At 40.6% G+C, this 21,086-nt stretch overlaps 1 protein-coding gene across 1 annotated transcript in view; it reads right to left on the bottom strand.

The window, feature by feature from the left end:
• Positions 1-1,911: 1,911 nt before the first annotated feature.
• zcchc24 (zinc finger, CCHC domain containing 24) overlaps positions 1,912-21,086 on the bottom strand; it is a 60,862-nt gene continuing 41,687 nt past the window's right edge. Inside the window, exons 3-4 of the mRNA XM_061836645.1 lie at positions 15,534-15,698; positions 1,912-9,448 (exon numbers count right to left, since the gene is read on the bottom strand). Coding sequence (XP_061692629.1) covers positions 9,335-9,448; positions 15,534-15,698 — 279 coding nt within the window. The 3' untranslated portion in view covers positions 1,912-9,334. The remainder of the gene's footprint in view (positions 9,449-15,533; positions 15,699-21,086) is intronic.

The raw sequence follows: 21,086 nt of genomic DNA on the forward strand, positions 1-21,086 counted from the left end.
GCCAAGTGCCTAACCGAAGAACGTTTGATTGAAGTTGATTTTGAAATGATTTTGGTCTCATTTTTGATGTCACACTTGTAGACTTCACTCCACTTTATTTACTATAGAGTGAAGAAAATAAGTATTTGAACACCCTGCTATATTGCAAGTTCTCCCACTTAGAAATCATGGAGGGTCTGAAATTTTCATCAAACGTGCATGTCCACTGTAAGAGAGATAATCTAAAAAAAAAAAGAGAGAAAAATCCAGAAATCACAATGTATGATCTTTTTAAACTATTTGTGTGATATAGTTGCAAATAAGTATTTGAACACCTGTCTATCAGCTTGGATTCTCACCCTCAAAGACCTGTTAGTGCGCCTTTAAAAGTCCACCTCGACTCCACGTATTATCCGGAATCAGATGTACCTGTGTGAGGTCATTAGCTGCATAAATACACCTGTCCACCCCTTACAATCAGTAAGACTCAAACTTGGAACAAGGCCAAGACCAAAGAGCTGTGCAAAGACACCAGAGACAAAATTGTACAACTCCACACGGCTGGAAAGGGCTACGGAGAAATTGCCAAGCAGCTTGGTGAAGAAAGGTCCACTGTTGGAGCCATCGTTAGAAAATGGAAGACGGTCAATCTCAGTCCGAGTGGAGCCCTATGCAAGATATCGCCTCGTGGGGTCTCAATGATCTTTAGAAAGGTGAGGAGTCAGCCCAGGACTACACGACAGGACTTGGTCAATGACCTAAAAAGAGCTGGGACCACCGTTTCCAAGGTGACTGTTGGTAATACACTAAGACGTCATGGTTTGAAATCATGCATGGTTCCCCTGCTTAAACCAGCACATGTTAAGGCCCGTCTTAAGTTTGCCAATGACCATTTGGATGATACATAGGAGTCATAGGAGAAATTTTTGTAGACAGATGAGACCAAAATGGAACTTTTTGGTCATAATTCCACTAACCGTGTTTGGAGGAAGACGAATGATGAGTTCCATCCCAAGAACACCATCCCTACTGTGAAGCATGCGGGTGGTAGCATCATGCTTTGGGGGTGTTTTTCTGCACACGGGACAGGACGGCTGTACTGTATTAAGGAGAGGATGACCGCGGCCATGTATTGTGGGATTTTGGGGAACAACCTCTTTCCCTCAGTCAGAGCGTTGAAGATGGGTCGTGGCTGGGTCTTTCAACATGACGATGACCCGAAGCACACAGCAAGGAAAACCAATCCGTGAGAAGCATATCAAGGTTCTGGCATGGCCTAGCCAGTCTCAGGACCTAAACCCAATAGAAAATCTTTGGAGAGAGCTGAAACTCCGCGTTTCTCAGCAGCAGCCCAGAAACCTGTCTGATCTAGACATTTGTGTGGAGGAGTGGGCCAAAATGCCTGCTGCAGCGTGTGCAAACCTGGTGAATAACCACAGGAATAGTTTGACCTCTGTAATTGCAAACAAAGGCTACTGTACCAAATATTAACATTAGTTTTCTTTGGTGTTCAATTACTTATTAGCACCTGTATCACAAATAAATCGTTAAAAAAAATCATACATTGTGATTTCAGGATTTTTTTATTTAGTCATTTATTTTTTTAAATTATCTCTCGCAGTGGGCATGCAGCTACAATGAAAATTTCTGACCCCGCCATGATTTCTAAGTAGGAGAACTTGCAATATAGCAGGGAGTTCAAATAGTTATTTTCTTCACTGTACGAACATTTTCTTCTCAATTTTCTTAGCAGTGTAGTGATTAAACTAATTTGATCAGAACATGGGAAGCAGTTTTTAGAGAGCGAGAACCAGGCCCACTGGCTATACTGTCACTTTGTCACATTAGCAAGAGAGCTCTTAATGCAGATAATGCCCATCATGTGCTGATTTATGTGTTGATGAAGGGGAAAAAAAGACAAACACACAAGTCCAAAAAAAGAAGGCAGACTTTCAGCCAGACTTTTATTCATCAAAATAGTCATCACTAGAGCACTAAAAATTATTTGCTAGCTAACAAATAAGGCACATTTTGGAATGCCATTTCATGGACGTGAAAAACAGACCCGCGGTTTGGTCGCCTCCCGGAACCATGAATGTCCTTTGTTTTGTTTTGTTTTTTAATTTTTTTCTTCCCAGAAAAACTTCCCAAAAGTCCTTGTTTCTTTTTTCTTGTGTGTGTTCCAATATTGTGTAACAACTGATCGACACATCTAGTTGTTTCCACACCACATACATTCCGTAACTAGTATTTAAAGAGCTGTAAATGTAATACTGCAACAAACAAAAAGAGATTTAAATAATGTGTAACATTGCACAAACGTAATACTCCATTGGACACATGCACATGCAAACTGTCAACAAGTTCTTTGTCGTGAGCGAACAGCTAGCGATAACACTGGAACATCCCATAATAGATCAGCTCGAGGCAAGCTGCGTCTCACAGTTTTAACAAGCTCATACAGTGGCGACGAGATATTTATTCTGCACGTTTACACAATATCATACTTGTTAGCCACAAAGCGGTTATGCATGTTTGTATATCAGCTCACAATTAGTAACACTAATCTGGATTATTTAACTAATAATAAAAACACAATGATTTATAATTGAGATTAGTTATGTACCAGCTTTTTCTTGTTCAATTTTTTTAATAATAATCTATGTAGAAATCAATATTTTCTCCGTAGTGTAACATTGTTTGCATATTCTATACAAAAACTTTTTTTTTTCTTAAATCCATAAATACTTCTGCAGATTCTTGTAAAACATCCAAGAAGAGGAAAGAAAACTCCCAGCGAGGTTTTACGTCTCAGTGAAGGCCCTTCTTCACAAACGCACACACATACACACACAAAGTCTTTGATATTGCATAACACTTTCAGAATGACGGCCATCAAATATATACATAAACAGTCATCGTTCATAAAATATTTGTTATAACTCGAGTTAGGTTGCTATAAAATATTCTTTGTTGTTGCAAAATACACATACTGTATATACGCTCAGTTTATTTTAAATCGGCTATTATATATACTGAAAAACTAATAGAAAAGTCAAGTATAAATGTAATTTCAAGACAAAAGAAAATAGTGTTTTTCGTTTTGTTTTTTTTTCTCCACGGTTTGCTCCTGATGTGCCGTTTGCGTCATCACCAGGCCCCATTTGAAAACTGTTGTTTAATCGCTCCAGTGCGGTTACGACAAAGGCATCATTGGCGCACCAAACGGTGTGTTTGAAAAGGCCTGCTGGTGTCTTCACATAGTGCAGGGCTGTTGTAACATTTTTCCTACATATACGTCTACATTAAAAATGTGATGCAAAGAAATGCTTGTTGTCATACATAATCCGCATTTCTTGGTTTTAATGCATGGTGGCCGAGATGGAACGCTCTCGCAGGCCTGTTTTTAAGATTGCCCCCCAACCCCACCCCCCTCCAAAAACCAAAAAGCGTATTGTTCCCAATGATGATGTGTAATAATGGGAATAAACATGTTTCAAGCAGGTCTCATCCGAGCTGAGGGGTACCAAAGTTTTGCGAAATGGAAAACCTAGGCACAGCCTTTGTGGCTGCACTCGCTTCATCGGTCTCAACAAAGTAAAGTTCTTCCTCCACGGTCTGTTTTTACTTTTACGAGACAGGCACGTGATTTATCGTGAGCAATTGTAAGATGTGCGGGGGTATACGTTGCAGGTGTAGTCCAGGTTCAAGACTCAGTTTGCAAGTATTCTGACAATATTTCTTGTTAGGATTGCTCAAAAGACGTAGTGTACTGTCAATGATCACAATCTTACAATTCTGTCTTAAGACGCTATAAAGCAGGGGTGTCAAACTCATTTTTCTCACGGGCTACACTGTGGTTCCGGTTTCCCTCAGAGGGCCGTTATGACTGTGGAACAAAAATATTTAATCATCTCATCATATTTACATCATCAATTTATGAACTAGTTTTAGAATCAGAAATCAAGGGTAATGTTTTTCAACTATTCACATTTGATAACACAAAATTGCTTGTAATATCTTAATTTGATCATTTATGATATCTGACAATTTGAATTTATGGTACAGATTTTTACAAGAATCATGTTGACACTCTAGATTTGCCTTCGCGGGCCACATAAAATCATGTGGTGGGCCAAGATCTGGCACCCAGGCCTTGAGTTTGACACCTGTGCTATAAAGTGAATTCAGTGATTACTTTTTAAATGTTTGAAGATAATTTGCTGAAAATGCAGCAAAAAAAAAAAAAAAAACTTGAACTACAAACCATCCCATCTGAGGGAAAAAAAAAATCAGTTACAGTATTAGTAGTTTAAATTGAATTGGCAATGGAAATAGTGTGTAACCAGAAGGAAATAGATCCTTAAAATCTCTGTAATAGTGTGAATATTAAACGTGTCCCGCCGTGTTTAATAAATGGCTGACTTACCTTTAATTCTCTCTATAATGCGGACTGACACAACCGAGCGAGGAGGTCCACAGTAGGCTTCGTGAAGCCTGTTAACTTGCTAACTAGCTGATGGGTAAATACCTTGAGATATATATTCTGACCACCCGAGTTTTTAAGTGGCTATATCTTTGCGGGGATGTGTAGGCAAAGAAAAAGACCTGGTGGGGCTTGACAGACAGTTACCCAAGACGTGGTTTCAGCACAGTAAGTGGACACGACCCACGGTATTTGAGTGCGGAGACACCGGGCACGTTAGGAAATTCAATCTGACCCATTCGTTGCGCCCTGTTATTCATGATTTTGAAGCCTCCTTTTACATAGTGTTTTTTTTTTTTTTTTAATCCAAATTTGGTATGGTTATAACAACACTCATCACTGTCGTGTCAAATTTATAAGACATCTATAAGCCGCGACTTTTTTAACATGCTTTCAACCCTGCGGTTTATGCGGTGATGCGGCTAATATGTACATTTTTTTTCTAACGGCCACAAGGGTGGACTCGAGCGGAAAAGGTAAAAGTGGGACCGGCGGAATATATGTGCCGAAGAAGTGACTTTTACCGGTCCAGCCCTCTTAGTGTTGCGCTAGCGTGTTACTGCCTTGTCTCTGTGATTTTTACCAGTATGTTTTTTTTTAACTGGCTCTGTTAGCGCAGCGCTAGCATTTGCGTGGTGGCACTAGCATTAAACTCTCTGTGTACCGTCTTTGTAAATATCTCGTATTTCAATGTGGGGACTTGCGGCTTTTACACAGGTGCGGCATATGTATGTAACAAATGGTATTTCCTTTACAAATGTACTGGAGGAGGCTTATAACCAGGAGCGCTCCGTAGGCCGGGAATTACGGTAGTTTAAAAGTAGGGGAGACTTGGTAACTGTATGGAGGGGGGGGGGGGGGCTCTCAGCAAAAAAAAAAAAAAAAAAAGCCCAACCTCAATTGTTTCTTATTATTAGCACACCTGCAACTCATTGTACGACATCTCTCGTCATTGCATCACAAAGAAGCCACCTGGCACCAACTTGACTTAAATTTGTTTCTTGAACTCACCCAAGGCACATACATTATATTACGGTATAAAAATAGTATGATTTTCATATGTGGAGCTTTAAAAAAAAGAGACATACCTATAAAAATATTTCCTATGCTGATCCTAAGGCAGGTTTCTATCTAAGCTGCATATAGTATATTCATTGTAGTTGATACTCTTGTACTGCACATGTCAAACAGTTACAGTGCTGTGAAAAAGTACTGGTCCCCGTTTCAAATTGTTATATATTTGTATATATTCCCCACATTGTTTATGATCGTCAAACAAATGTAAATATCAGACAAATATAACTCCAATCAACTTAAAATTCAGTTTTCAAATGACGCTTTGATTCACTAAGAAAAAAACGTTACCTGGGCCTTTGTGAAAAAAGTAAATCATGGATTACTATAATAGTTTTTGGTTCCTTTTCACTGATCACACCCAGGACTGATTTCCTCCAGACCTCTTCCATCAAGAAATTACTTCAACATAATCTGCCCTTACTGAATCAAATTGGACAAAAGATCTAAAAATCCTGCAACAAAATAACACGATCCAAAGAAATTCCAGAACAGTCGAGGTATAAAGTTATTGACATCTATCAGTCTGGAAAGTCTTACAAAAGCCATTTCTAAAACATTACAATTTCAGTGACACATACAGAGAGCCATTTTCCTCACATGGAGAAAACTTGTAACAGTTGGGTGGCCGACCTACAAAGATCACACAAAGAGAACGACAATGACTCATCCAGGAGACCACAAAGAACTTCTAAAGAACTGCAGGCCACCCTCGGTCTCAGTTGAGATCAGTGTTCATGACACAGTACGGAAGAGACTGGGCAAAAATGCCATCCGTGGTGCAGATGCACGGTAAAAACAAATCCTGACCAAAACTCACATAAAGGCTTGTCTTACAAAACAAAAAAACAAAGATCTGAATGATTCCCAAGGTTTTTTGGAGGATATGATATGGACTGACAAGATGAAAGTTGAGTTTTGTGGAAGGTGTGTGACTTGTTACATCTGGCGTGAATGTAGCACAGCAATTCAGAAAAAGGAGGTCATCCCAACGGTCAAACAGGTTTGTAGTGGTGTGGTAGTCTTGGGCTGCTTCTCTCCTGCAGGACCTGGACAACTTGCTATGATTGGTGGAACCATGAAATCTACAATTTAACAAAAAATCCTGAAGGAGAATCTTTAGCCATCAATTTATGACCTTCATCTGAAGCGCATTTGGGTTGTGCAGCAGGATAATGATCCAAAACACACCAGCAAGCCAAGTTCTGAATTGCTTAAATAATAATAAAAAAAAAAAAAAAAAAAAACAAATGAAGGTTTTGGAGTGGCCTAATCAAACCTCAGTCTTGAATCGCATTGAAATCCAGTGGCATGACCTTCTAAAGGTCGGTTTGTTCGAAAAACCCTCTGTTTTTGCTGAATACTAACAATTCTGCGAGGAACCCTGCTTCAAAATATCTTCACAGAGATGTGAAAGAAGTTTTAAAAACATTTCATTTCAGTTGTTGCTGCTGAGGATGCCCCAAGCAGTTATGTTGTTTAGGGGGCCATTACTTTTTCACACAAGGCCAGGTAACTTGAAGAAGTTTTTATTTCTTCAATAAGTGAATTCAAAAGACCATTTTAAGTTCACTTGAGTTATCTTTGTCTGATAACTACATTTGTTTGATGAACTTAAACGTTAAAGAAGAAAAACATTGGCAAAAATATAACATTTTGAGATGGAAGCCAGTACTTTTTCACGACACTGTAAAAGCATTCAAAGGTAATCCCTCCCACCACCAACGTTGTCACATTCCATAAATCCTTACAATACACGGAAATATTAGGGCCAGACTGAAAATAAAGCAATACTTTATGAGGATAACCATGTGAGTTAAGTCAGAGTCACTTTGCAAGAATAAAGTCGAATTTGTAAAAGTCAGATTTTCACGGTTTGACAGAATTCAGCTGTAATGATGCTTTTTACGAGCTATTTTTCTCAGAATACTGCAACTTGGTCACGTAACAAGATTTTTGGTAATAATTCTATTTAGTTCCGTGGGTGTGCATCAGGTCATTGTTGTCATACGTCACGTTGTCTTCTTTCTGTCATGTTGCCCATTGTCTGGAGCAGTGACTTTTTTTTTTTTTTTTACTTTGAGTCTTAATTTTATTTAGTTTTTAACATAGATTTTGATTACACCTTGTTTGCTTTTTTTTTTGGTGAATACATATATATATATATATATATATTTTTTTTTTTTTTGCATACTCCCACTTCCCTGCATTTGGGTCCACTTTTGACTCCGCATCACAACCATAAAAACCTTCAATTGTGAAATATTTTCAGAAGATTATACCACTTGAGTCTCGTAAATTTTTCTTCTACCACCACAACGTTATTTGATTACAACTTTCTTCGCTCACCTTTAAGATCGGCTTAACACTTTAGTCTTGTTTAAGAAAAAAACAAAAAACTTTAGTCTTAATAATAGTCTAAAATGTTTAGCCTCAACATTACACACTTTTTCTTGTACAATGATACGGTTTTCTCAAAATATTACCACTTGATCTTTGAACATTACATTTTCTTTGTAATATTAACAAGTCTTGTAACATCTTTTTTCATATCATATAGGTAACATTACACTGTTTTTCTTATATCACATTTTTTTCTTAACATTACAATGTTTTTTTTCTGAATGTCTGAATGAACTCTAATCTCATAAATTTCAGATTTCCCCCCCCCCCCTCATAATAATACCACCAGTCTTGTAACATTACAGTTTTTTCTGGTAATATTTGTAATGTAGTCTTGTGACATAAAGCTGTAAATATCATCAAAATGGTATCATTATTCTCTAAATATTACCTTTTTAGACTTAAACTTGACTTTTTCTTTGTAATTTTTGCAATTGTTCTTTTAATTTTACTTTTTTACCCCATGTAATTGTATTATTTTTTTTATTTTCACTGGCCTTAACATTGCGTCGTATCACAATGACATTATCTCTCCGCCCTGAATTCCTTTTTTTTCTTTGTTCTTCATCAGCCTTTAAACGGCTGCTTTCCTGCCAACCTTCATTCTCCCTGCTCTGCACTTTTTATACCACAATCAGCTGTTGCAGCAAAACGTCCCGTATTTTCACTGCCTCCAGCAAGCACTAAAACCTCCTTCAAACAACAACAAATATATTCAGCCTATGCACGGTGAGCAGTTTTTTGTGGGGGAGGGGAACATTTTAAACCAAAAACTGCACGGATGCTCGCTTGACATCACGGCGTGATACTAAGCCTACAGTAGTTTCTAAAGACACGTGGGAGCAGTTACACAACATTGCAGGAAAACAAACGTAAAAAAAAAAATAATAATAATCTTTTTTTTTTTCCTGTCCCAGTTCAAAGTCAAATTGCACACTAGATAATAAGAAAATAAATAGGCCACTTGTAAGCTTGGGATGTATGGCACATTATCCCTCAGTTAATTCACAGTTAATAAAGATGTGCTGTTGACCCTAAATGTGGCAATGGCGCATATAAGTGTATATAAAATACACACAATGCACGGACACACTTCACTTGTCAGGGAAATGTAAGGCGGATTTCTGTAAACACAAAGGTGACAAACCCCACAAATTGAGGTAATCTATGACTGTAACATGAGCCGAATGAGAAAATGCTTGCGTGGGCTTTTCCTGCACAAGAAGCTGATCCTACACGAATGTATTCCTTTTGTTTTTTTTTGTTTTTTTCCTGAATGTCATCTTTTACGCCGTCACTAGAATCACCGCTGCGGCAAGATTCAAGGGTCGACGGAGTGGAGGGTAACTTGTAAAGTTCTTGGCTCTCGGACCACAGCGACACAGGAGAGGTTTATTGCACACGGCGGCAGTAGTAACCCAGGACTTTACATTTCTCACACAGGTGCTGCGGGTGCTCTTTGCTCTGGTCAGACACGTCCAGGCCGTCCGGCTTCTCCAGCGGACGCTGAGGACACGAAACGCACACGAGAGTATGAGTGAGTCATGTTCAACACGTCATAAATGCCAGCAAGTTTATTGGGACTATTAGGTTTGGATTCCCTCCCGCATTTTACACTGGCTAAAAGGGCTCAGAATATAAAACTCAGATATGCATCACTTTAACAATGTGGTACTGGCCAAAAAAAAAAGAAATGCCATCAACATTCATTTGATTTGATGTACCTCATTTAAGAATTCAAAGCAATAAATCTTCCACTGAGTGGCCCAAGGAAAGATTTGTAACAGATTATTGTGCACTAGTTACATAAGAAAAGTGGAAAAAACCGACGTATGAGAAACAGAAGAAGAAAAAGAAGTGAGCTTTTGGCTGCTAGTTTACATAACAATGCCGTTTTCCAGTTTGGCAATGGTCATTTAAAATCAGGTCTTAAAGTGTATATTTTTGTAGGATAATAATGTTATTGTTTACACTTAAAGGTCTCAAATGTCTTTGAAGCTGGAAGATGTGCTTGTTAAGTGTAAACTGTTTATGGATAAATTGCAGGTACATAATAATTGTCTAATTCTTGACTCGAAACTTGAAATAATTCTAGAATAGGTGGAATTTTTTAAAAGAATAGATTTGTGATATTGCAAAAATATGAGGTTCTGTCTTTTTTTATGTCACAGTTATTCAAGGTCTTTACCTTTTATGAAATAAAACATACTTTGTCAATATAGCATCACATGTTAGGCATCTACGTTTTTCCCCCAAAAATATTTTCAAAACTGACACACATCCATCCATCCATTTTCTTTGCCGCTTATCCTCACGAGGGTCACGGGGTGTGCTGAAGCCTATCCCAGCTGTCAACGGGCTTGAGGGGCGGTACACCCTGAACTTTTTGCCAGCCAAGCGCAGGGCACAATTTGACAAGCAGCCACACTCAGAATCACACCGAGGGGCAATTTAGAGTGTCCAATAAATTTTGCGTGTTTTTTGTGATGTGGGAGGAAACCGGAATGCCCGGAGAAAACCCACGCAGCCACGGGGAGAACATGCAAACTGCACACAGGCGGGGCTGGAATTTGAACTTCATTCCTCAGAACTGTAAGGTAGACGCTCCAACCAGTTGTCCACTGTGCCACCGACTAGCCAATTCCTTTAAAAAGCACCATCACCAACTTCTGCATATTGCAGTGTCATTTTTCCAGGTCGTGTCAGTGTAATCATTTTGGGAAATTATCGTGTACAAGCAAAGTTTGTAAAGCCCATTCTCAAAACTGTTTTCACAAAATTGTTCTTGTATAAAAATACTCTTGCATGTGGCTGACCTTTCCAAATTAAGGGTCCTTGCGCAAGAACATCAAAGGAGCCTGAGCCTTTTAACCTTCGAAAAGCACTTTATTCTTTAGAGCACACCTCATGATTTTGTATAAGAAATAATGACAAATGATGAAGCGTCATTTATGAGATTTCTACAAGGTTTTTACATGATTTGTAAATCTTGTATGTCTTGGCTCTTCTTTCAGTTGGGTTAATGTAGTAACACTGAACAAACAGCTTTACGATTTAGTGCTGTTTTTTGAGTGTTCCCGCATGGAGACGTCTGTCTTTTAAGATTTTAAGCCGCGCTTCTTTTTCAGCTGCATTTATGTGGATGATTATTTGCAACCTGAGGCGTGGGGCGTGGGGGAGGTTGCACAGCCCCAGAGTCTAGAAGTTATGCGCTTGATCTGTAATGCCAAATATACTACCGACTGACTGACTGGCCTCGCTATTTATTTCCCCATCTCATGCATATGGATGATTCTGGAAAGGACATATTTAGAACATTTATGAGGAATGTCGGCTGGCACGAGAGGAATACTGTATAATCATTGTGTGATATTGCTAACGCGTGGAATGTCCGCTCTCTCACAAGAAACAAGCGAAGGCGCGTCAAAGTGGTTCACTTCATGGAATCAAGATGGTTCAAGGAGAGAACATGAAAGCCAAGAATAAATCTAGCTAGCTGTGTTATCCTCTAAATACTGTAGATGCTTTTTTTTTTTTTTTTACATTATTACCATGACCCACACTCCTTGCACAGCAGACCGACGTGGTATCTGTCTTATAACTGTACGCCACACTGGAACGGGAAGAAAGAAACTTTGCATTGAGTTTAAAACATATTTTGAAGAATATGGCTTGAGGCAGCACGGTCAACTACTCCTGAGCGAGTCGACCCTGAACTTCTGAGGTTTGGAATCTCGGATGTGTTGCCTCTGTGCTAGCTTGGGTTTTCTTTGAGTGCTCCGGCTACCCCCCACATTTAGATTGCATGCAAAGACTCCAAATTGTCCATTTGGGTGCATGTGAGTGGTTAATCATAATATTAATAATAATAATGCATTGTACTTAGCCACACCTGACGGAAACGTGGCTGCCATTCTGCGCCTACGGCCCCTCTGACCACCACCAAATATCCATCCATCCATTGTCTTAGCCGCTTATCCTCACAAGGGTCGCGGGGGAGTGCTGGAGCCTATCCCAGCTGTCAATGGGCAGGAGGCGGGGTCCACCCTGAACTGGTTGCCAGCCAATCGCAGGGCACATAGAGACAAACAGCCGCACTTAGAATCACACCTAGGGGCAATTTAGAGTTTCCAATTAATGTTGCATGTTTTTGGGATGTGGGAGGAAACCCATGCAGGCACGGGGAAAACATGCAAATACCACACTGGCAGGTCCGGAATTGAACCCGGGACCTCAGAACTGTGAGGCCAACGCTTTCCAGCTAATGCTGCCCCACCAAACATCCAATCACATTCATTCATAGCGGTTTGGTTGTTTGTGCCATGTGATTGGCTGGCAGCCAGTTCACAGTGTACTCCGGCTCCTTCCAGCTCATGCGCCAGCCAAATGAGGATAAGCAGCACAGAAAATGGATGGATCTAGCTTTTAATATTATTTAAAAAAATAAATTGCACAATAAAAGGCCAGCATTGCAAGAAATGCCTGGTACTCTACAGCTGAGTAAATAACTGCTGGCCACTGTTTGAGGAAATATGGTTGATAACGTGATAAGATCTCATTATCTATGACCTTTTCATTGTTTGGTAGTGTTATGAGTCATACTAACATTTAATGTTGCCAAGGAAGCGAGGCAGGGAGTGTTGCAGTATTGAGAAGACTGGCAGGGCCTCAAGATCTACTCCGAATTGAATTCAGAACATCAAATTGGAAAAATGTGTAAAAGTATAAATATTCAAAGTTCAAGTGTTTGGGATAAGTATCTCTCCTTTCACAGGAGCAAGTCCTGCTTAGTACTCTATGAGGAACGATTGTTTGTTTTGGGAAAAAGCAGCATTTTGATGAACACAATTTCATGCGGGTTTCATTCAGTAAGCGGGGAATTCCAGCAGCTCGTCGGCACAATTATGCAAGAGCTGCCCATGGATGAATGTGTCCTTAATAAGGAAATATTTATTTTAGGATTTGACGGAATCCAGGAAATGCAATTAGTCCACTGTGAGCTGGTTTAATGTCAAAAATGCAAAATTAATTGTTGGGACTGTGATTTTTTTTTTATTACATTTTAAATGAGACCATATGTGATATCCTCAAGTCAACAAGCAGGCATGAAGAGTCTATTGGGTCACACCCTCCAAAATCCTGTGGGCCTGGCAGAGCCCTCAAGAGAAACATGAACCTATCTGAACTTATCTACTTCAGCCATCTTGGCTCAAAATCATACGAAATGGTGCCTTGGCAGTGAGAAATAATGAAGTTTCCCAAAAATCAAAGGAAAAAAAAAAAAATCAACCCTTTGGCTGCTAACTTAGCTCAGATAGGCTGAAGTCCCATGCGGATTTGGGGACGTCTCGTCAAATGTGAAGACATTTTGGGAGAATTGAAGAAGTCTTCTGTGATTTAGCGTAACTCTCGCAGGATGTGAGGAAGTCTTATGAAGAAGTCTCGCATGATTTAACGAAGTATCGTTGAGAGTTGAAATCTTTTCGGATTGAGTGGAAATCTCCGTTGATGTAGAAGAAGTCTTGTGTGAATTAAAGAAGTCTCACATGATTGTGGAATTTTGCAAAATGGGAAGGTCTCCTACAAGATAGGAATGTTGAACAAATGACCAGAAGTCTTGCTTTATTTAGTGGCAATCTTGGGAGATGTTCAAGTCTTGTGAGAGTTACAGAAGTGATTGCATCATTGAATGCAACCCTCCCATAGTGTGAAGACGTCTCGCCTGATTTAACATAAGTCTCGGGTGCAATAATAATAATCCTAATAATCTTGTGAGACTTGAGACAGTCTTGGGTGACGTGACTTCTGTGAACAGTCCTGCTCCACCCTGAACTGGTCGCCAGTCAGTCGCTGGGCACATGTCGACACTATCACTGAGCGGGAATTGCATCCACGTTGCCCGTCCCAAAATCAGGGGTGTGTACCACTACACCATCAGTGACTCTGTAATTTAGTCTTTTTAATGTATTTTTAGTCTTTGCTTTGAATCTGTTTTACACGTTTTGACATATCTTAGTACGTATTTTCTACATTTCAGTGCATTAGTTTAAGCCAGTGATTCCCAACCAGTGTGCCGTGGCACATAAGTATACCATCAAGGCTTTTCTGGTGTGCCATGGGAAATGTTTGTCTCAATATGCCCTGCGATTGGCTGGCAACCAGTTCAGGGTGTACCCCGCCTCCTGCCCGTTGACAGCTGGGATAGGCTCCAGCAATCCCCGCGACTCTCGTGAGGATACGCGTCAAAGAAAATGGATGGATGGTCAAAATATTTATTTCCAACAAATAATGTATCTTTGTTCATCTATCTATGGCAGTGGGATACAAACAAAGATAAATAAATTCCAATAAATGCTCTTCAAGTTTAGAAGAAAGTGTATCGTTGACTTGTGTATCCACTTTATGTGACATTTTTGTTTGTTGGGGTGCTGTGAGATTTTTCAAATGTAAGATATGGAATCAGTGATTTAAATGAGCGGGACGGTGATCAACTGGTTCGAGCTTCTGCCTTACAGTTCTGAGGACCGGCTTTCAAATCCCAGCCCCAACCGTGTGGAGTTTGCATGTTCTCCCCGTACCTGTGTGGGTTTCCTTCTCGCACTCCCGTTTCCTCCCACGTCCCGAAAACATTCATTAATTGGAGACTCTAAATTGCCCTTATCTCTTTGTGCCCTGCGATTGGCTGGCAACCAGTTCAGGGTGTACCCCGCCTCCTGCACGAAGATAGCTGCGATAGACTCTAACACTCCGGTGACCCTTGTGAGGATACGCAGGTCAGGTAAGGGATGGGTGGATACTTTTAAGTGAAACTCATTGTTGTCTGCAGTTGAAGTTTGTCCGTTCACTAATGCCATGGCTCTCCCACCTTGCCACAAGTGCAATATTTTGAGCCATAGATTAAAATCGTCACATTTTGAAGAAATATACAGCGATGCAGGTAATTGATTCCAGTGTCCTAATTAATCCATCTCTCATCCATTATCCAAACCCGCTTATCCTCACAAGGGTCACGGGAGAGCCGGAGCCTATCCCCGCTAGCTTCGGATGAAAGGCAGACGACACCCTGAACTCGTCGCCAGTCAGTCGCAGGGAAGATATCCACAGCGTCACTGAGCGGGAATCGATCCCACGCTGTCCACACAAAAGTCGGGCGTGTGTATCACTGCACCATCAGTGACTGACTGTCCTAATTAATATTCATTCCAAAAAAAAGTCGAAATCGAACTCTAATTTCTTCTAATATCTCACTCTAATTTACCATAACAGTGGTGCTCATCTTAGCAGCTTGTTCAATCTCTGATCGCTTATGAATATCACAGTTTAGTGACTGCATCTCAATACACTAACATTGCAGGATGTGACTATTGCGCACCCGTACATTGTGATGACGATGCTCAAGTGATATATTTTGTAGCCCTACATCGCATCTAGTACACTTGCAGATTTACACAGATACAGATACACAGATTACAAAAAAAAAATGTCCCTTTATTTTAGATCTCGCCCTGTAGCCCATTTTGGGGAAAGGAACTGTATGTGGTAACAAATCAAAAAAGGCAGTTCCTTGTATTGAGCATTAAGGCTGGCGTACCTGCTTGTGTGGATAGACGTTAATGTGGCACTTGATACATTCTTGTCCCATGTTGGCCCACGAGTTGCCGCTCATCCACTTCCTCTTACACTTTGGACATTTGTACTCGCCAAAGCATCTCTTCTTTCCCTGGTAGGGGGTCAGGCCTTCTCCTTTGGGTCGGGCCTGCACAGAACCAAGCCATGTACATGAAATACACTCCAAGTGTTTCTTCTTTTCCATCCCGAGATGCGGTGTAACGATGATAATATTTGACAAACGGGTGTGTCAATGCTTTCATTGCTAATATAACAATTTTTCAAAAATTGTCGAGCACAAACGCGGCTGCCCCATCGTGTGCTTGTGTAAATGACGCACGCTTTCATTGCAGCTGGATGATGAAATCACTCTTCTGATTCTCGTGAGGGAGACGATCGGGAAGAGAAATCGAGCTGGGAGGAGCACGCATCCCTGATTCAATGTTGGCAACTTGATTTAGGCCACTACGAGGGAAGCAATCTGCTCACTTTCACAAATAAAATGCGGTGTCAAGAAGACAAATCTACAGTGAAGAAAATAAGTATTTGGACTACCACTTAGAAATCACGGAGGGGTCTGATATTCTGAAATTTTAATCATAGGTGCATGTCCACTGTGACAGCGATGTGAGAGAGATAATCTAGAAAAAAAAAAACAAATCCAGAAATCACAATGTATGATTTTTTTTAACGATTTATTTGTATGATACAGCTGCAAATAAGTATTTGAACACCTGTCTATCAGCTAGAATTCTGACCCTCAAAGATATGTTAGTCCGCCTTTAATGCCTTCCATGTATTTTTCTGAATCAGATGCTCCAGTGTGAGGTCGTTAGCTGCAAAGAGACACCTGTCCACCCTATGCAATCAGTAAGACTCAAACTTGTAACATGGCCAAGACCAAAGAGCTGTCCAAAGACACCAGAGACAAAATTGTACAAGTCCACACGACTGGAAAGGGCTACGGAGAAATTTCCAAGCAGCTTGGTGTACAAAAGGTCCACTGTTGGGGCAATCATTTGAAAATGGAAGAAGCTAAACATGACGGTCAATCTCAATCGGAGTGGAGCCCTTGTGGGGTCTCAATGATCTTTAGAAAGGTGAGGAGTCAGCCCAGGAGCACACGACAGGACTTGGTCAATGGCCTGAAAAGAGCTGGGACCACCGTTTCCAAGGTGACATTTGGTAATTCACTAAGACGTCATGGTTTGAAATCATGCGTGGCACGGAAGGTTCCCTTGCTTAAATCAGCACGTGTCAAGACCCGTCTCAAAATTGCCAATGACCATTTGGATGATACAGAGGAGTCATGCGAGAAATATTTGTGGTCAGATAAGACCAAAATGGAACTTTTTGGTCATAATCCCACTAACCTTGTATGGAGGAAGATGAATGACGAGTTCCATAGAACAAGAACACCATCCCTACTGTGAAGCATGGGGGGAGTAGCATCATGCTTTGGGGGTGTTTTTCCTGCACATGGGACAGGACGACTGCTCTGTATTAAGTAGAGGATGACCGCGGCCATGTATCATGAGATTTTGGGGAACAACCAATACAATACTGTTTGTCCCTGTTGAAAACAGAACATAAATGGCTTTATTTGCATTTTTGTCCAGATTTGAGCCATAATTAAATAGTTCACAAAGTTTCCCAGAAATTGTATGCAGTTTTTCAACAGTTTCTAAAAAACAAACCCAAAAAACAGCAGCAACAAAGCCAACAAACCGAATATTTACTTTCATACTTGATGCTGGCATTGTTCGGTTCCCTGCAATACCTCACATTGGTTTCATTAGAGGCCTTGACATTGGACACGTATTTTAGAGAGTGTATAGGAGGTATTGGGTCATGAGTGTGGGGGTGCACTGCACATTCTCGGGCTTTTCTTAGTTGGTCCCAGCTCATGTGTGAGTAATAGCAAATCTAATCAGCAGCATCTGGTACTGTCTTAACAGACGTCAACGCTTTGCATCAGCACCGACGAAGAAGGACATAAGCACCAACGGCTGTGCTTCCACACGGCCCCCAAAACCGAATGACCTCACCCCCCCTCACTTTTTGCCCCACCCAACTTGACTCAATGTCAGCCAGCCTTGTATCTCCTGCCCTGACAACACACAGGCTGGAAAATATGACTTTGCAAGACAAGTGTGATGACATTTAGTTTAGCTGCGTGCCCTCTGTCTATTTGGACATTGACTGCCATTGCAAGTCATCATTATTAAAAATATACAGTGGATATAAAAAGTCTACCCACCCGTGTTAAAATGGGAGGTTGGAAGGAAGCCTGCAGGACCATTAAAGAAGGTATAAGAATTTCTGGCAGTTTTCTGCATGGGACAAGAATCTCCCATTTTATTTATACTGTATGTCCGGAGCTATGGGGAAGGCAAGACATCCATCCATCCATTTTCTCAGTCACTTATCCTTACAAGGGTGGCGGGGAGTGCTGGAACCAACTTCAGCTGTCAACGGGCAAGAGGCAGGGTACACCCTGAACTGGTTGCCAGCCAATCTCAGGGCACATAGAGACAGACAACAGTCACACTCACAATCATACCTAGGGACAATTTAGAGTGTCCAATTAATGTTGCATGTTTTTGGGGTGCGGGAGGAAACCGGAGTGCCCAGAGAAAACCCTCACAGGCACGGGGAGAACATGCAAACTCCACACAGGCGGGTCCAGGATTGAACCCAGGACCTCAGAACTGTGAGGCCAACGCATTCCAGCAAATCCACCGTCCCGCCACAGGCAAGACAGTAAACTCTTATTACAACTACATTTTGCAAAAACATATCATAACCCATACCACTAAGAACATTTGGTCGTTGCACACATTATTCCAAGACAAATAATCGCTGCCTCTGCTTGGCTGTTTTTCGAGGTCACCAACAAGCAGACCAATAGGGGCAAATTCGTACTTAAATTCTTTTTGAATTGCTATAAAATCAACATGATAAAGTACACATCAGACAAGCATCAATCAAAAAAGAAAATAAATCTCTCCTTGCTTCCAGCTTTGGAGTAATTCCAATAGTCAATCAAATAACCACTGAGCCAGGATCAAGTTTGATTCCACATATGTCCAATTAGATACAAACATTCCTGGGCCTTTATCTGGAGCTAAATTGAAAGTTCTTCTGAGGTCAATGCCACCACCTTTCACCCAGTTAAGCATTGTGTGTAGTCTTGCCAGCATTTAACCCAAGATCATAGTCTGTTCAAATAAATAAATATCAGTTGGGGTAAACAAAATTAATCCGTTAGGTAAAACAAAAACCAAAGAAAAGAGCCCGGAGCCTGGCATACTACCTCAAACTTTGACCACAGTTCAGTTAAATAGAAGCAAACAAAGCCCCTCATTATTTTCAGGACAACTTGCTCAAAATCAAACCTCCCCTGCAAGTTACAACCACAGCGGGACAGAAACAGCTCTCCTCATGATCATTCCTCTCTGGCTCCATGCAGCTTCCAAGCTCCAAACTTGACTTTTGGCCTCGCTGCACACTCCGTCTGCAGCTGAATATTTTCAGACGGGATGAAGCTCCCTTTGGAAGATGCTCAGAACGTGCACACAGTTTAAAAAAAAAATTCAAAAAATCTTCAAGTTGATGACTAATTGGCTTTGATTCCGAAAGATTCAATTTTGTTGTAGTCACTTTGAAGAAAGCGCTCCAAAACATCTAACTCGACTTAATAGAATATAAATTTAACAAAAGGGCCTCGCCCACATGTGCTAACAGGACTCTAAATTTTATAATACAGCATCATAAAAAGGACATTTTACAGTAAATTTATAGGAACTCTACAATGTCTTATTTTCCTTGCATAACGAATAAATTATTAATAGTAAAACATTTTTGGACAAGTCTCACATTATCTTTTAACCAGAGGAGGTATTTATAGTATACCTACATATCATGAGTTTCTTTCAGGTTGTCCTGTGAGGGGTCGCCACAGCGATACGCTCATATTTGTTTGGCACAGTTTTTACGCTGGATGCCCTTCCTGACGCAACCCCTCTTGGGAGAATAGAAAAAAAAATAAACACAAATAAACTAGGAACTGAACTGCCTTCTCAGTTTGCCTTAATTATATAAAGTACAGGTGTCAAACTCAAGGCCCGGGGACCAGATACGGCCCGCCGCACGATTTTATGTGGCCCGCGAAGCCAAATCTACAGTGGCAATTTCCATGATTTCTTGTAAAAATCGGGACCAAAATTTCAAATTGTCGTGTATTATAAATGGTAAAGTTGAGATATTACAAGCATTTTATTTTTGTGTTACCAAACATGAATAGTTGGGGAAAAAAAATAACATTACCCCTGATTTACGATTCCAAAACTGGTTCATAAATGGATGATGTAAAGATAACGAGATGATTCCATATTTTTGTTTCACAGTCGTAACGACCCTCTGAGGGAAACCAGAACAATAACGTGGCCCGCGAGAAAAATGAGTTTGACACCCCTGATGTAAAGTATTATCTTTCTTTCTTTCCATTATCTTTCTTCTTCTGGAATAACCGTAAATACAACCTTCAAGACCTGAGAGGCCCCGTAGCTCAGTGGTTACAGCACTGGTTTGGTAAACCAGGGGTTGTTGGTTCGTATCCCACTGGGGCCTCCACTCCCTGAGAAGGGTTACGTCAGGAAGGCCATCCGGCGTAAAAAAATTGTGCCAAACATATATGTGCGTTCATCTGAGGTGATACGCTGTAGCGACCCCGAAAGGGACAAGCCCTTATGTCCACGCTGAGTTCCTAAATCTGTCAATGTTGTTCTGTGACTAGCTACTAGTTACTAACAATGTAACCGGTGTATTCAGATGTACATACAGTAGTTCATTGGTCCAGTCAAACAAGGACATTTACAGATGATGGAACTCGTTGTGCGGTGTCTATTTTGGAGAAAATTTAAGACTTTTTAAAATGTGCCCTATGATGGCAAAAATATGCTACACATCATACATAGGTCTTTTAAACTGCATTCATTATTGGCGGATGTTCGTTATTCACGAGGGTAAGGAATGCAACCCCCACAACTAACAAGGGGAACACTTCATGGTCTTATTTGAGCGCAGTGTATCCCACAAGACCTTACAACTCAGTGGGTTGAGTTGCTTGGACCTAGTGGCAAATTTGCTCCAATTTCTTTTAAACCCAAGGAGTCAGAAAGTCCTTGCCAACCTACCTATGACCAATGTCAATAGCTCCTTCAGTCAAAATGGAAAGATATGCATCTTTCATTTGAAAAAAAGACAAACAAACAGGTTTCATAATAGTTGGCTCAAAACCTTTCTCAGTCTTAAATTTCTGATCATATTGTGCGGTGTTACAGTTTAAAGTATTGTTACGAACGCACAAGATTTGAACATGAGTCATCATCCAAGGCGATCAGACTCACTTTCTTTGATTGATCGATTATAGTCAAAATGAATGATCAATTGTTGTTTTAAGCATAACAGTTCTGCCCAGAGGAATTTCCACCCCACCGGACGTCATGGTTAGACCGCAAACTCGTTAAAACCG

Source organism: Syngnathoides biaculeatus, chromosome 12 (genome assembly GCF_019802595.1).
Source record: "Syngnathoides biaculeatus isolate LvHL_M chromosome 12, ASM1980259v1, whole genome shotgun sequence".
Lineage (NCBI taxonomy): Eukaryota > Metazoa > Chordata > Actinopteri > Syngnathiformes > Syngnathidae > Syngnathoides > Syngnathoides biaculeatus.